The 15,808-nt window shown below is 43.8% G+C and overlaps 1 protein-coding gene across 1 annotated transcript in view; it reads left to right on the top strand.

The window, feature by feature from the left end:
• Positions 1–15,808, top strand: part of sdk2b (sidekick cell adhesion molecule 2b) — a 981,988-nt gene that overhangs the window by 674,245 nt on the left and 291,935 nt on the right. Inside the window, exon 14 of the mRNA XM_078571006.1 lies at positions 12,196–12,332. Coding sequence (XP_078427132.1) covers positions 12,196–12,332 — 137 coding nt within the window. The remainder of the gene's footprint in view (positions 1–12,195; positions 12,333–15,808) is intronic.

The raw sequence follows: 15,808 nt of genomic DNA, 5'->3' as shown, positions 1-15,808 counted from the left end.
GACCTTTCTTCCAGAGGATGCTGCTCCTCCCTCTGCACAGCCTGGCACCTCCGTCGCTCTCTTCTCCGTCATCTTCACTCTCTGTATACCATGAGGCATACAGCTAGGTCACCAGGCTCGATGATCCTGATGTACTCCTCCTGCAGAATGAAAGAGAGAGATGTGTGGGTAGGCATCAGTGTACTAAGAACCTCTCTTGGTTAAATCTGAAGGCCCCTTAACGCATCCCGGAGAGTACTGTCCACCACTTGTATGGCCAGAGATTAGCGCGCTGCATGACTGCCCGAAACCTAGCCCACCTCCGACTGATTCCACCCGACCGATTGGCAGCAGCTTTGCCCACTGGACTGCATGCTGTGCTCTCAGCTCAGGCGCAGGCATTCTCCTAACCCACACTGCAAGGCTGCACTGTTAGCTTGAGCCATGGGGGAGACTGGTCCAAATCGGGATGATGATATTGCCAGGGGCTGTGAGCATCTCCACCAGTGACTGCTCCATGGCCAGCTTTAGTGAGGAGATTGTACAACGTGCCCAGTCGTCCAACTGCTCTGCAGTCCACTAAAATGCTCTTTAGTTTGCAGTCTGTGCCCGAGGGATGAAAAGCTCTGGAGCACTTGGTGACACTTTGATGCCTCTGCGTTGTTTGAGTTGGCAGCTAAGCTAGAGGCCCGACTCCAATCATATCAATGTGGCTGTGCCTGAACTGTCTCAGCTGCAGTGGAAAGGTCACTTTATACAAGGTGTCCCTAATACGTGGCCAGTTCCCTCGCCCATCCCTCCCTGCACCCTGCATGTGTTTGTGCGCTACCTTTAACTGCAGGGCAGCCTTTGGCCCCCCCCCCCCACCGCCATGCGCCTCAACCTTGAAGTCCAACAGGTGTTCCTTGCAAGCTGTCCGCAACGTTACTGTGCACTCACCTCCAAGTTCCCCTCAAAGTGCAGCCCATCAAGTGCACGCTTTTTATATACTGTTGTGAAACATGTCGGCGTGATGCCGATGATCCAGCCAGTGGATGATTCCGGCGGGCTGGCCTTATAATGGTGTGCTGATGTATTACAGTGATGTTCCCGACATCCGATGGTTGGAAATGCGGCCCACCATCAACGGGCTGAGCGGACAATCGCAACACCTGTTGGTGTCGGGCATGTGTGGTGGCGCGAGTGGACAATATGGCAAGAAAGCCAAAAATCAGTTTCACAATGTCATGAAACTGATTTTTGGCTTTCTTGCCATATTGTCCACTCGCTCCACCACACATGCCCGACACCAACAGGCATGGAAAATTACTCCAATAATTGCTTTCTGTATCTGCATGCTAACCTTGAGTTCCTTGAACAAGCACACCCAAGTCTCCCTGAGCATCAATATTTACAAGTTTACACCTTTTCAAAAAATATTCTGCTTTTCTATTCTTACGACCAAAGTAAATAATCTCACACTTGCCTACATTATATACCATCTGCCATCTTGTTGCCCACTCACTTAGCCTGACTACATCTCTTTGCAGCCTCTCTGTCTCCCCCTCACAACTTACATTTCCACCTAGCTTTGCGTCGTCAGCAAACTTCGATACGTTACTCCCTGTCTCTTTGTCTAAACTATTAATATAGATTATAAATAGCTGAGGCCCAGCAATGATCCTTGTGGCACTCCAATTGCCACAGCCTGTCAACTTGAGAATGCCCCATTTATGCCTACTCTTTGTTGCCTGTCCATTAACTAATCCTCAATCTATGCGAATATAATACCCCCAACTCCATGAGCTTGCCTATTAATGTTTTGTGTGGCACCTTATTAAATGCATTTTGGAAATCCAGGTACATTACATCTACTGGTCCCCCTTTATCTACCGTAATAGTTACATCCTCAAATCACCCTAATAAATTTGTCAAATACATTTTCCCTTTGGTAAACCCATGTTGACTTTTCATAATCATTCCATGATTTTCTAAATATATTGTTAAGTCTTCCCTAACAATACATTCCAGCACTTTGCCAATGACTGATGTCAGGCTAACTGGCCTATAGTTCCCTGTTTTCTCTCTCCCTCCTTTCTGGAATAGCGTTGTCACATTTGCTAACTTTTAATCTGTTGGGACCATTCCAGAATCTAGGGAATTTTGGAAAATCATAGCCAGAGCATCCACAATGTCTGCAGCTATTCCTTTTAGGACCATTGGATGTGGGCCATCAGGACTTGGGTGTCAATGTATCAGTAATTACATTATCTTGGTCTAATAACAATCATCTTGTTGTCTGGCAATTACATTGTGTATCAATTGCATTGTTAAGACAATTGCATTGTGAAAACAGGTGATGGACATTGGCTCAGCCATAAATAGCTACAGCTGTAACACTTCAGGGGGGAAAGGAACTGGGAGTTTGTTACCCTGCTGAGCTGTCAACAAATAATAAAAAAAATACATTCTATTGAAAGCCATAAACAGCAAGAAAGATCCCACTTGTGGCTTACTCAGAAGTTAAGGGTAGCTTTAGATTAAAAGAAGGAGCTTATAAGGTTGCAAAAAAATGGCAGCAAGTCTGAAAATGAAGAGTGTTATCAAAAGCTGCAAAAAGTTGATAGCCGCTTGAGGAAAAAAGACAAGCTTCAGACTCATTCTTCCCTTGTAATTATTGCAGTTTCACTGGTGATCTGTCGGATTTGAGTCCCTTATGTTTCTCCGGTACTTTTACTTTGCATATATTAATTTCCTCACTCTTTTTAGCACCCAAGTTACTCTCTATTTCTGATATGTAGCTTCTGTCTTCTGCTATGAAGACAGGTACAAAATATTTGTTCAGTGCCTCTGCCATTTCCACATTCCCCTTAATAATTTCTCTTGTCTCTGTTTCCAAGAGACCTAGGTTTACTTTAGCTACTCTCCTCTATATATTCTTGTAAAAGCTCTTATAATCTGTTTTTATATTCCTGGCTAGTTTGCTTGCATACTCTAGTTTTTCTGTTTTATCAACTTTTTGGTGACTCTTTGCAGCTTTCTAAAACACTCTCTATTTTCAGACTTGCGACTATGTTTTTGCAACCTTATAAGCTGTTTCTGTTAATCTAAAGCTACCCTTATTTCTGAGCCACAGATGGATCTTAATGTGTTTTTGTTTTTCAGTGAAATGTATTTTTGTTGTCTTTTGAATTCTTTCTTTAAATGTTCCCCACTGTTTATTTAGTCATACCTTTTAGTCTATTTACCCAATCAACCTTAGCCAGTTCTCCCCTCATACCTATGTAATTGGCTTTGTTTAAATTTAAGATTTTTGTCTGTGATTAGAGTATGTTGCTTTCAAACTTAACATGGAATTCAATGGTATTACGACAATTAGTTTCCAGCAGATGTTTTACTATGAGATTGCTAATTAACTCTGTCTCATTACATAATACTAGATTTCAAATAGCATTATCATGAGTTGGTCCCACAATGTATTGCTCCAGGAAACTGTCACAAAAATATTCTACGAACTCATCTTCTAGAACAACGTTGCCAGTTTGATTTATCTAGTCTATAAAGACCCCCACAATTATTATGTTGCCTTTGTTACACACTCCAATAATTTATTGTTTAATGCTCTGTCCAACAGTATAACTACTGTTAGGAGGCCGAGAAACTATTCCCACCAGCGTTATCTTGACTCTTGCTATTCCTAATCTCCGCCCATACTGATTGTACTTCACGATCTTCTGAGCCAAGATCCTTCCTCACTAACGTCTTTATGTCATCCTTTTACTATCAGGGTTACTCCTCTTCCTTTGCCATTCTGTCTGTCTTCCGAAATATTGTGTACCGTGGAATATTTGTTTGCCAATTTTGGTCACCATGTAACCATGTCTCTGGAATGGTGATTAGATCTAAACCATTTATCTTTATTTCAGCCTCTAGTTCATCTATCTTATTGTGGGTGTTTTATGCATTCAGATAAAGAGCCTTTAATTTCATCTTTTTACTGTTACTCCCTGCACGGACCTACACGCTGATGCACAATTACTCTTAAACTCTTTGTCCCTTCCTGTTCCACTGTGCTTGTATTTACCCCCATCACTACAGTGTTCTGTTGCCTCAAATTTTCTCTTTGGATTTTTAAATTTCCCTTCGCCTGAACCTTCACTGAGTTTTTTGAAGAAGTAACAGAAAGAGTAAACAAGGGTCATGTCATCAATGTAATGTATTTGGATTTTCAAAAAGCTTTTGATAGCGTACCACTTAATAGACTCATAACTAAGGTCAAAGCATGTGGAGTCAGAAAAATTAGTGGAATTGTTAACAGGCTGGCTACAAATGAATAAACAGAGCCGAGGTTAAGGGTAGTTATTCAAATAGGCAAAAGTTGGGAAATGGTGTTCCACAAGGATCTGTCCTGGAATCACTGTTGTTCATGTTTACATAAATGATTTGGATTGGGAATAGGAGGTACAATTTAAAAATTTGAAATGACATCAAATTGCAGGATATGATTAATACTGAGGAAGACTAACAAAATACATGATGACATTAATGTATTTGCAGAATGAATATGTAAATGACAAATTAATTCCAATATCAACAATTGTGAGGTGGTGCATTTTGGAATGAAGAATAAGGAAGCCACTTACTCTTTGGAAAATAAGAATTTAAATGGGATAGAGGTGCAGAGGGGTCCTGATACACCAATCACTAAAAGTAGCAATACAACTTTAAAAGGCCATGAAAATAGCAATCAAAACAGAGGGGTTAATTTCTAGAGGGATAAAAATAAAAACAGGAAACTATGCTAAGCTTGTACTGAACCTTGGTTTAATCAAACTTAGGGTGCTGTGCACAGCTCTGGTCTCCATATTAAAGGACTATGAGGCACTAGGGAAAGTACAAAGCAGAACATAGAGGCTATACCGATCAGGAAAGATTGAACAGGCTGGGGCACTTTTCTCTGGAAAAGCGCTAATGCTGTGGAGGATGAATTCCTGGAGTGTGTATGAGATGGGCTTCTGGAGCAGTACATTAAAGAACCAACTAGGATCAGGCTTTTTCAGATTTAGTATTATGTAATGAGAAGGAGCTAATTAATGATCTTGCTGTAAAGGAGCCTTTAGGAAATAGTGACCATAATATGATACTATTTTACATTAAGTTTGAAAATGATATAGTTCATTCTGAAACTAGAAAACTGTGATGTTTGTGTTTAACGTTTATGCTTTTTTTGTAAAAGGACATTTTAGTTAAAAAGAAATGTTATATAAAAAAACCTGCCAGTAGATTGTGCTAAATCCCAGATGTATTGCCCTCTGGTGTTGAAAAAGATTAAAGGAACCTTCCAGTTTTACACAGAAAGCTGGGGTTCAGAAGCAGATAAGGGTTTATGTGTGTGTGAAGTTGTTAAGTAGTGACAAAGCACTTCAGAAACTATAAAGGTATGAGGGGCAAGTTGGGAAAATACATTAAAACATTAGATGGTAGACAGGCAATAGCTAGTATATAAAGAAGTATTACATGGTCTACCACAATATACATTACTCTAAGACACAAAAACTCAACAGGGAAGGTGGATGTGGTGCATTTGGATTTTTAGAAGGCTTTTTATAAGGTCCCACAAAGGACGTTAGTGAACAAAATTAGAGCATATGAGATTGGGGGTAATAAACTGGCATGGATTGAGAATTAGTTAATAGGCAGAAAACAGAGAGTAGGAATAAACGGGTCATTCTCAGGTTGGCAGGCTAATGGGGTACCACATGGATCAGTGCTTGGGCCACAGCTGTTCACAATCTATATAAATGATTTGGATGTGGAGACCAAATGTAATATTTTCAAATTTGCTGATGACACAAAACTAGCTGGGAATGTAAGTTGTGAGGGGGTGTAAGGAGGTTTCAAGGAAATTTGGACAGACTGAATGGGCAAGAGTATGGCAGATGGAATATAGTGTGAATAAGTGTGAAGTTATCCACTTTGGTAGAAAAAACAAAGACAGAATATTTCTTAAATGGTGAGAGGTTGGGAAGTGTTGATGTCCAAAGGGACCTGGGTGTCCTTGTTCATGAGTCACTAGAAAGTTAGTATGCAAGTGCAGCAATCAATTAGGAAAGTAAATGGTATGTTGGCCTTCGTCGCAAGGGCTTTTAAGTACGGGGGTAAAGATGTCTTGCTGCAATTGTATAGGGCAGGCTTGTCCAACATTTTTGCATGGAGGGCAACATTTCAATTTTTATGACACTCGGGGGGTGGGGTGAGCAAATTTCAGAAAGATAAGGTTTGGTACAACATTAAATATGAATTTTTTTTAAAAGAGCTGACATATGAAAAGAAAGAACATGCTGAGCAAAATAAATCACAACAATAAATTGATTATTTATTACTTTTTTAAAATTAAGATGACCGTTCAAGTATGAAAGCGTGTGAGTGTGTGTGTCCAGCTCATTCCCAGTCTCGGGATGCCCACTTACTCACCCTCACCACTGTGGGAGTGAGTGAGAGTTCCTTTTGGTGTGTGGGGGTGAGGGTGAATGGGAGCACTGAGACTGGGAGTGAGCCAGACACACAATCCCTTCCCTCTCACCCCACCTCTGCCTCTCTCTTTCTCTCTCACTCTCACACACACACTCATTCTCTCTCTCATAATATACACACACTAACTCTATCTCACACACATTCACCCTCTCTCTCTCTCACACACACACACACACACAGGTACTCACCCTCTCAAACACACACACTCATCCTCTCTCACTCTCTCACCCTCTCTCTCACACACACATACGCATTCACCCTCTCTCTCACACATACACATGTACTCACCCCCCCCTCTCTCTTTCTCTCTCTCAATGCACACACACTCATCCTCTCTCACTCTCTCACACACATACTCACCCTCTCTCTCAAACACACACTCACCCTCTCTCTCATAATATACACACACTAACTCTATCTCACACACATACTCACCCTCTCAAACACACATACTCACCCTCTCAAACACACTCACTCACCCTCTCTCTCTCTCTCTCTCAATGCACACATACTCATCCTCTCTCACTCTCTCACACACTCACCCTCTCTCTCACACACACACACATTCATCCTCTCTCTCACACACATACATGTACTCACCCCCTCTCTCTTTCTCTCTCTCAATGCACACACACTCACCCTCTCTCACTCTCTCACACACTCACTCACCCTCTCTCTCAATGCATATGGGGGAGGTGGTGGTGGTGTAGTGATATTGTCACTGGATTAGTAATCCAGAAACCCAGGATAATGCTTTGGGGACCTGGGGACCACAGCAGATGGTGGGATTTGTCTTCAATGAAAAAATTCTGAAATTAAAATTATGTCCTTTAGGGAAGGAAATCTGCCGCCCTTACCTGGTCTGGCCTATATGTGACTCCAGACCCACAGCAATGTGGTTGACTCTTAAATGCCCTTTAAACAAGGGCAATTGGGGATGGGCAATAAATGATGGCCTAGCCAGCAACACCCACGTCTCAAGAACGAAAAAAAAACACACACCCACCCTCTCTTTCTCTCACACACACACCCCCACACATCCTCTCTACTGTCAAACACATGTGCACACCCTCCCTCCCTCTCTCTCATACACATACACAAACTCAACTTCTCTCACACACATCTACCCTGTCACACCCTCACCCTCTCTCTCTTTTATACACACATTCACTCCCTCTCACACACACACACGCCCTCACCCCTCTCTCACACATTCACTCTCTCTCTCACACACACACACACACACTCAACCCCTCTCAAACACACACACTCAGCCTCTCTCTCTCTCTGTCTCTCTCACACACACACACACATACATCCACATGTCCGCACCCCTTTCTCACATACACACACTCACCCCTCTCTTTCTTTCCCTCTCAGACACACACGCTCACCCCTCTCTCTCTCACACACACACACACACACACTTTTTTAACATACACTCACCCTCTCTCTCTCACACATGCATTCACCCTCCCTCTCTCACACACACCCTTTCACTCTTTCTCTCTCACACACACACACACACTCACCCTCTCTCTCAAACACACACACTCAGCCTCTCTCAAACACACGCACTCTCTCTCTCACACACACACATCACACATACATACATACATACATACACATGTCCCCAACCCTCTCTCACATACCCTCTCTCTCTCACACACATACACTCACCCCTCTCTTCCTTTCCCTCTCAGACACACACGCTCACCCCCTCCCTTTCTTTCTCACACACACACACACACACTTTTTAATATACACTCACCCTCTCTCTCTCACACACATGCATTCACCCTCCCTCTCTCACACACACACCCACCCTCTCTCTCACACACACATACACTATCACCCTCTCCCTCGTTCTCACATACATATACCCACACTCTCACCTTCTCTCTGTCACATACGCACAAAAACTTACCCTCTATTTCTCACACACACACACAATCACTCTCTCTCTCACAAACACACTCACCCTCTCTCTCACATACACATACTCACCCTCTCTCTCTCTCTCTCACACATTCATCTGCACTCTCTCTCTCTCACACACACTCACCCTCTCTAGTCTCAAACACACATGCTCACTGTCACGCACGCATGCACATGCACACACACATACACACACCCCTAGCCAAGCTGTTCCAGTACAGCTTCAATGCTGGCATCTACCCAGCTATGTGGAAAATTGCCCAAGTATGTCATATGCACAAAAAGCAGGACAAATCCAACTTGGCCAATTACCGCCCCATCAGTCGACACACAATCAACAGTAAAGTAAAGGAAAGGGTCATCAACAGTGCTAACAAGCAGCACTCGCTTAGCAATGACCTGCTCACTGATGCCCAGTTTGGGTTCTGCCAAGGCCACTCAGCTTCTGACCTCATTATAGCCTTGGTTCAAACATGGACAAAAGAGCCAAACTCCCTAGGTGAGGTGAGAGTGACTGCCCTTGACATCAAGGCTGCATTTATGAGTATAGCATCAAGGAGCCCCAGCAAAACTGGAGTCAATGGGAATCAGGGGGAAAAGTCTCCACTGGTTGGAGTCATGCCTAGCACAAAGGAAGATGGTTGTGGTTGTTGGAGGTCAGTCAGCTTCAGGACATCACTGCAGGAGTTCCTCAGGGTAGTATCCTAGGCCGAACCATCTTCAGCTGCTTCATCAATGACCTTCCTTCCATCATAAGGTCAGAAGTGGGAATGTTCGCTGATGATTGCAGAATGTTCAGCACCATTCGCGACTCCTCAGATACTGAAGCAGCCCATGTCCAAATGCAGCAAGACCTGGACAATATTCAGGCTTGGGCTAACAAGTGGCAAGTAACATTCACGCCACACAAATGTCAGGCAATGACCATCAACAAGAGAGAATCTAACCATCGCCCTTTGTCATTCAATGGCATTACCATCACTGAATCCCCCACTATCAACATCCTGGGGGCTACCATTGACCAGAAACTGTACTGGACTAGCCATATAAATACTGTGGCTACAAGCGCAGGTCAGAGGCTCGGAATCCTGTGATGAGTAACTCACCTCCTGACTCCCCAAAGCCTGTCCACCATCTACAAGGCACAAGTCAGGAGTGTGATGGAATATCCCCCACTTTCCTGGATGAATGCAACCAACTCCCACAACACTCAAGAAGCTTGGCACCACCCAGGACAAAGCAGCCCACTTGATTGCACCCCATCCACAAACATTCACTCTCTCCATCACCGACGCACAGTAGCAGCAGTGTGTACCACCTACAAGATGTACTGCAGGAATTCACCAAAGCTCCTTAGACAGCACCTTCCAAACCCATGACCACTACCATCTAGAAGGACAAGGGAGAACATAGATGGGAATACCACCATCTGGAAGTTCCCATCCAAGTCACTCTCCATCTTGACTTGGAAACATTTCGCCGTTCCTTCACTGTCGCTGGGTCAAAATCCTGGAACTCCCTTCCTAACAGCACTGTGGGTGTACTGCAGCGGTTCAAGAAAGCAGGTCACCACCACCTTCTCGAGGGCAACTAAGGATGGGCAATAAATGCTGGCCCAGCCAGCGAAGCCCCCATCCCATGAATGAATAAAAAAACATACACACTCTCACTCGCTCTCTCTCACACACACACACAAACACACACACCCTCTCTCTCAAACACTCACTCTCACCCTCTCTCACACACACACTCATTCCCTCTCTCAAGCACACACTACCCTCTCCCTCTCACACACCCCCCCCCTCTCTCTCTCAGGCAACCACACACCCATCTACCCATCCTCAATGACCCACCTACCCTCCCTCACCCCTCATCCACTCTCACTTCCTCACTCACTCACTCTCCCACCCTCACTTACTCACTCACCCACCCTCACTTATCCTCACTCATTAAATTGGCTGCTGGAGCAGGGTAGGTGCGATGAGAGCAGAAAAGAGGCCTGGAGCAAGGCCTGAGGCCTAGAGGCACCCAAATGCAGGTGCCCGCTCAGGGAAGTGTTGAGAGCCAGTTAAATGCAGGGAGGAACGAGGGGAGGAACCGGGGGAACGAGGGGAGGAACCGGGGGAACGTGGGGAGGAACCGGGGGAACACGGGGAGGAACCGGGGGAACGAGGGGAGGAACCAGGGGAACGAGGGGAGGAACCGGGGGAACACGGGGTGAAACATGGTGAGCGGGCGCCCTGCCGCTGCAGAGTTGCCAGTGTTTGCTGTTCCTCCTATCACAGCCTGGTTTTATTCCATGTTTGCTGCTGGTAGGTTCTATAGTGAGCCCATTAGCAGCAAATGCGTGAGAGAAACGGGCTGTGATTGGAGGAGCAGTCCCCTGCAGAAATCTTCCAACTCATTTGACCCGTCCTCCTGGCATTTTCAACAAATGCTTGGGCCGGGGGTTGGACAAGACTGGCATAGAACCTTGGTGAGACTACACCTGGAGTATTGTGTACAGTCTTAATCTCCTTATCTAAGGAAGGATGTACTGCCATAGAGGGAATGCAACAGAGGTTCGCCAGACTAATCCCTGGGATGGTGGGATTGTTTTATGAGATTAAGTTTTAAAGGATGGGTGGTCACTTCATTGAAACTTACAAAATTCATACAGGGTGTGACAGGGGTAAATGTGGATAGGATGTTTCCACTAGCTGTTGTGTCTAGAACCGGGGTATGCAGTCTCAGTCCAAGGGGTAGGCCATTTAAGACTGAGATGAGGAGGAATATCTTCACTCAGACGTTGGTGAATCATTGGAATTCTCTACCCCAGAGGGCTGTAGAAGCTCAATCATTCAGCATGTTCAAGACAGAAATCAATAGATTTCAGGATACTAATGACATCAAGGGATATAGGGATAGTGGAGAAAAACGGCATAGAGGTAGATGACCAGCCATGATCTGTTTGAATGGAGGATGAGCTTGATGAGCCGAATGGCTTACTCCTGCTCCTATGTTCCTAAAAGAGAAGGCTGAGGAGTGACCTAAAAGAGATCTTTAATATCTGGAAAGGGTTTGATAGGGTAGAAATGGAGAATATGTTTCTACCTGTGGGAGAGACCAAAACTGGGGGCCATAAATAAGATAATCACTAATAAATCCAATAGAGAAAGTCGGAAGAACTACTTTACCCAGAGAGTGGTTAGAATGTGAAACTCGGCACCACAAAGAGTAGTTGAGGTGAAAAAGCATAGATGCATATAAGGGGGAGCTAGGCAATCATATGAAGGGAGAGAGGAATAGAAAGTTATATGATAGGGTTTGATAAAGAAGGGTGGATAGAGGCTTTGGTGGAGCGTACCCACCAGCAAGCATCAGTTGGCCTGAGTGGCCTGTTTCTGTGCTGCACATTCTATGTTAGAAATGCAACCAAGAACAACACTAAAATGTTTCCACCAACAGTATTTACCACCATTTATCATTTATGGAACTTGTGCTGGCAGGGAAGTTTTCATCCAGCTTGATAAAATCATGAATACAAACTTGTACTGATCGTCAGTGTACAAGATTCAGCAACAATCAGAACTGGTTCAATTTCTGACCTGCTGCCATTAGAATATATAAGCAGCATAGTAGACATGACTTGCATAGTATTGGGCCAGTGTTTAATACAGCTTGGAGACTGAATTGAGACACCTGAGGAGAAAATCTGGAGAGACAAAAATGGTGGGCAAGTTGCACTTTGAGTTACTCTATTCATGCTTTACTTTCTTGCTGTAGGCAGCTTCCACATGCTCCAGAGAACCTGGCTGCCCAGCTGAGTACCAGTGAAAAGAGAGCCATCACCCTGACATGGGCAAAAGCATTTGATGGCAACAGCCCCCTAATTCACTATGTTTTGGAGGTGTCTGAGAACAGTAAGTGATGCAACAACACATTATTAGGAGCACTTGCCATCTTTGTTGTGACACTTGTAGATTATTTTGTTGGTAAAATTAAAACCAAGTAAGAAAAAAATATTTTACTATTGGTAGTGAATTGTATCATTTCTGACAGGTATACAGCTCCTATAATCCACAAGTGTGTCTAAGTGAGTTACTATTACATTTTATACAGATGAGCAAATGTCCGTAATCATTTTACCCTGTATAAATGTAAACCTGTTTTAAATTCATTTTATATCATTCCCTGATAGTTAGATAGTATCTTTGTCGTCATCATTGTCGGTGGCCCCTTGGCTCAAGGTTGATGTCTACTCAGGGTCGCTGGTTTCTGCCATTGATCTTCATAGGAACATAGAATTTATGTGCAGGAGTAGGCCATTTGACTCTTCGAGCCCTGCCCTGCCATTCAATAAGATCATGGCTGATCTGATTGCGGTCTCAACTCCACTTTCCTGTTTGCCTCCCATAACCCTTAACTCCCTCATCTATCAAAAACCTACCTAACTCAGCCTTGCATGAATTCAATGGACCAGCCTCTACTGCTTTCTGAGGAAGAGAATTCCACAGACTAATGACACTCTGAGAGAAAAAATTTGTCCCCGAGTTCTAGTCTCTCCCACAAGAGGAAACCCTATCAAGTACCCTCAGGATCTTAAATGTTTCAATAAAACCACCTCTCATTTTTCTAAACTCCAGTGGGCATAGGCCCCACCTGTTCAACCTTTCTTCGTAGGATAAACCCTTCACCCCAGGGATGAGTCAAGTGCCTTCTCTGAACTGCGTACAACACAATCATATCCTACGTCAAATAGGGAGAGCAAAACTGTACACAGTACTTCAGATGCGGTCTAACCAACTCCCTGTACAGTTGCAGTAGAACTTCCCTACTTTTATATTCCACTCCCCTTGCAATAAACACCGGCATTCCATTAGCCTTCTTAATCACTTGCTTCTTTATCTTCTGTAATAACTTGTATATTGGACTCAGACCTAAGAAACACTGGCAACTTTGACTGGGGCTATCAAGGGCAGGAAGTATGGAGAGAGAATGTCTAGGGAATTCTCAGGTACTGCCCATTGGTTAGCTAATGATTGGTGAATTATAGCTGAAGCAGACAGCATATTGATAAAAGCAAAATAATGTGGATGCTGGAAATCTGAAACAAAAATTGCTGGAAAAACTCAGCAGGTCTGACAGCATCTGTGGAGAGGAAGACAGAATTAACGTTTCGAGTCCGTATTATGAAGAGTCATACGGACTCAAAACGTTAACTCTGTCTTCCTCTCCACAGATGCTGTCAGACCTGCTGAGTTTTTCCAGCAATTTTTGTCTTTGTTTCAGACAGCATATTGGCTGTGCAAAATAAAACTTGTAGGCTAGACATTGTCATTTTCTTTTGTTCTGACTCTTTTGAACATACTAACTCGATGTGCAAGTATTGGAACTTAAGCATCAAGTGACGCATGCTTTATATTATTGAAGATAATTACAACCGCGAAGTTGTAATTATCATAAGTGTTAGGGAGCATTTAGTGTAAAGCAGAAGAAAGAAATCAGTCTTCATCCACCCATGACATGTGTGATAGACCAACATGTCAATCTTTATCGGAGGTCACTGACAGCTTTACCGGTCCCATGTCATTTGAAGCTCATTTAAAATAGGCAAGTTCTGTAGCCAGCTGATTGGTTGATTTTTGCAAGTGTAAGGGTTCCTGAGACAGTCTTAGTGTATTCAATGAGTGTGAATACTAAGGAGAAACTGTTACAATCTATTATCACTTCAATGAGTCATTGTTAAGTGTTTCCTTTTATAATGAAAATTCATGTTCCTTTTCAGTCCATTCATTCAATTCTGCAGAAACTAGTTTTGTTCAAAGCACAATGTGAAAACTCCCAAGTAATTGCCAATTCCTGGTCACAAATATATTTAAACAGGGGATTAATTACCCCATTCTCACCTTACAAATGTCAATCTATTTAATTGTCATTCTAGATCAGCTCAATTTAGCATTTGATTGTTATATATCTATTGGGTGTAGCTAGTGTATATGTTGCCTTGAGATAGCCCTAAATTCTTATTACTGGTTTAAATATAAAGCACCAATTTCAATTTATATGAAGTTTCTTTTCCCTAGAGCATACTTTGTCTAACTGTGTGATTCAACGGATGTCATTGTTTAATTCAAATATTGTGAAACACAACACAAATGATCATAAGCAAATTGATCCTCACGTGAATCTATATAGGATGTACATCCTTGGACTGTTGCAGGGTATAATCAAAGCTGTTGATTTAGTTTCCATTGGAAAATAAACGATTCACAGAAAATGTCTCAGAATCTCTAATAAAAAATGGAATTTGATTTCATCAGCCATGATCTTATTGAAACATATAAGATCCTGAAGGGGCTTGATAGGGTAAATGCTGAGAGGATGTTTCCCCTTGTGGGGGAATCTAGAGCTAGGGGTCATAGTTTCAAAATAAGGGGTCTCCCATTTCAGGCAGAGATGAGGAGGCATTTCTCCTCCCGTTAGCCTGTGGAATTCTCTCCCCCCACCACGAGCAGTGGAGGCTGAGTCATTGAGTATATGTTGTCTGGCGCATTGACCTCTACCTCGCGGAGGCTGAGCGTCAACTCGCAGACATTTCCTCCTACCTCTCCCTGGACCATGACCCCACCACAGAACATCAAGCCATTGTTTCCAGGACTGTCACTGACCTCATCTCCTCTGGAGATCTTCCTCCCACAGCTTCCAACTTGATAGTCGCCCAACCTCGGACGGCCCGTTTCTACCTCCTACCCAAAATCCACAAACAGAACTGTCCTGGCAGACCGATCGTGTCAGCCTGTTCCTGCCCCACGGAACTCATTTCTCGTTATCTTGACTCCCTTCTCTCTCCCCTTATCCAGTCCCTTCCCACCTACATCAGTGATTCCTCTGACACCTTACGTCACATCAACAATTTCCAGTTCCCTGGCCCCAACCGCTTCCTCTTCACCATGGATGTCCAATCCCTCTACACGTCCATCCCCCACCAGGATGGTCTGAGGGCCCTTAGCTTCTTCCTTGAACAGAGGCCCCAACAATCCCCATCCACCACTACTCTCCTCCGTCTGGCTGAACTTGTTCTCACACTGAACAATTTCTCCTTTAACTCCTCTCACTTCCTCCAAATAAAAGGTGTGGCTATGGGTACCCGCATGGGCCCCAGCTATGCCTGTCTCTTTATGGGGTATGTGGAACATTCCTTGTTCCAGTCCTACTCCGGCCCCCTCCCACAACTCTTTCTCCGGTACATCGATGATTACTTCGGTGCTGCTTCATGCTCTCGTCGGGACCTGGAAAAATTTATTAATTTTGCTTCCAATCTCCATCCCTCCATCATTTTCACATGGTCCATCTCTGACACTTCTCTTCCCCTCCTTGACCTCTCTGTCTCAATTTC

This window comes from Cetorhinus maximus, chromosome 24 (genome assembly GCF_964194155.1).
Source record: "Cetorhinus maximus chromosome 24, sCetMax3.hap1.1, whole genome shotgun sequence".
NCBI lineage: Eukaryota > Metazoa > Chordata > Chondrichthyes > Lamniformes > Cetorhinidae > Cetorhinus > Cetorhinus maximus.
The sequence above is the reverse complement of the archived record's forward strand: the minus strand, read 5'-3'. Positions and strand labels throughout refer to the sequence as shown.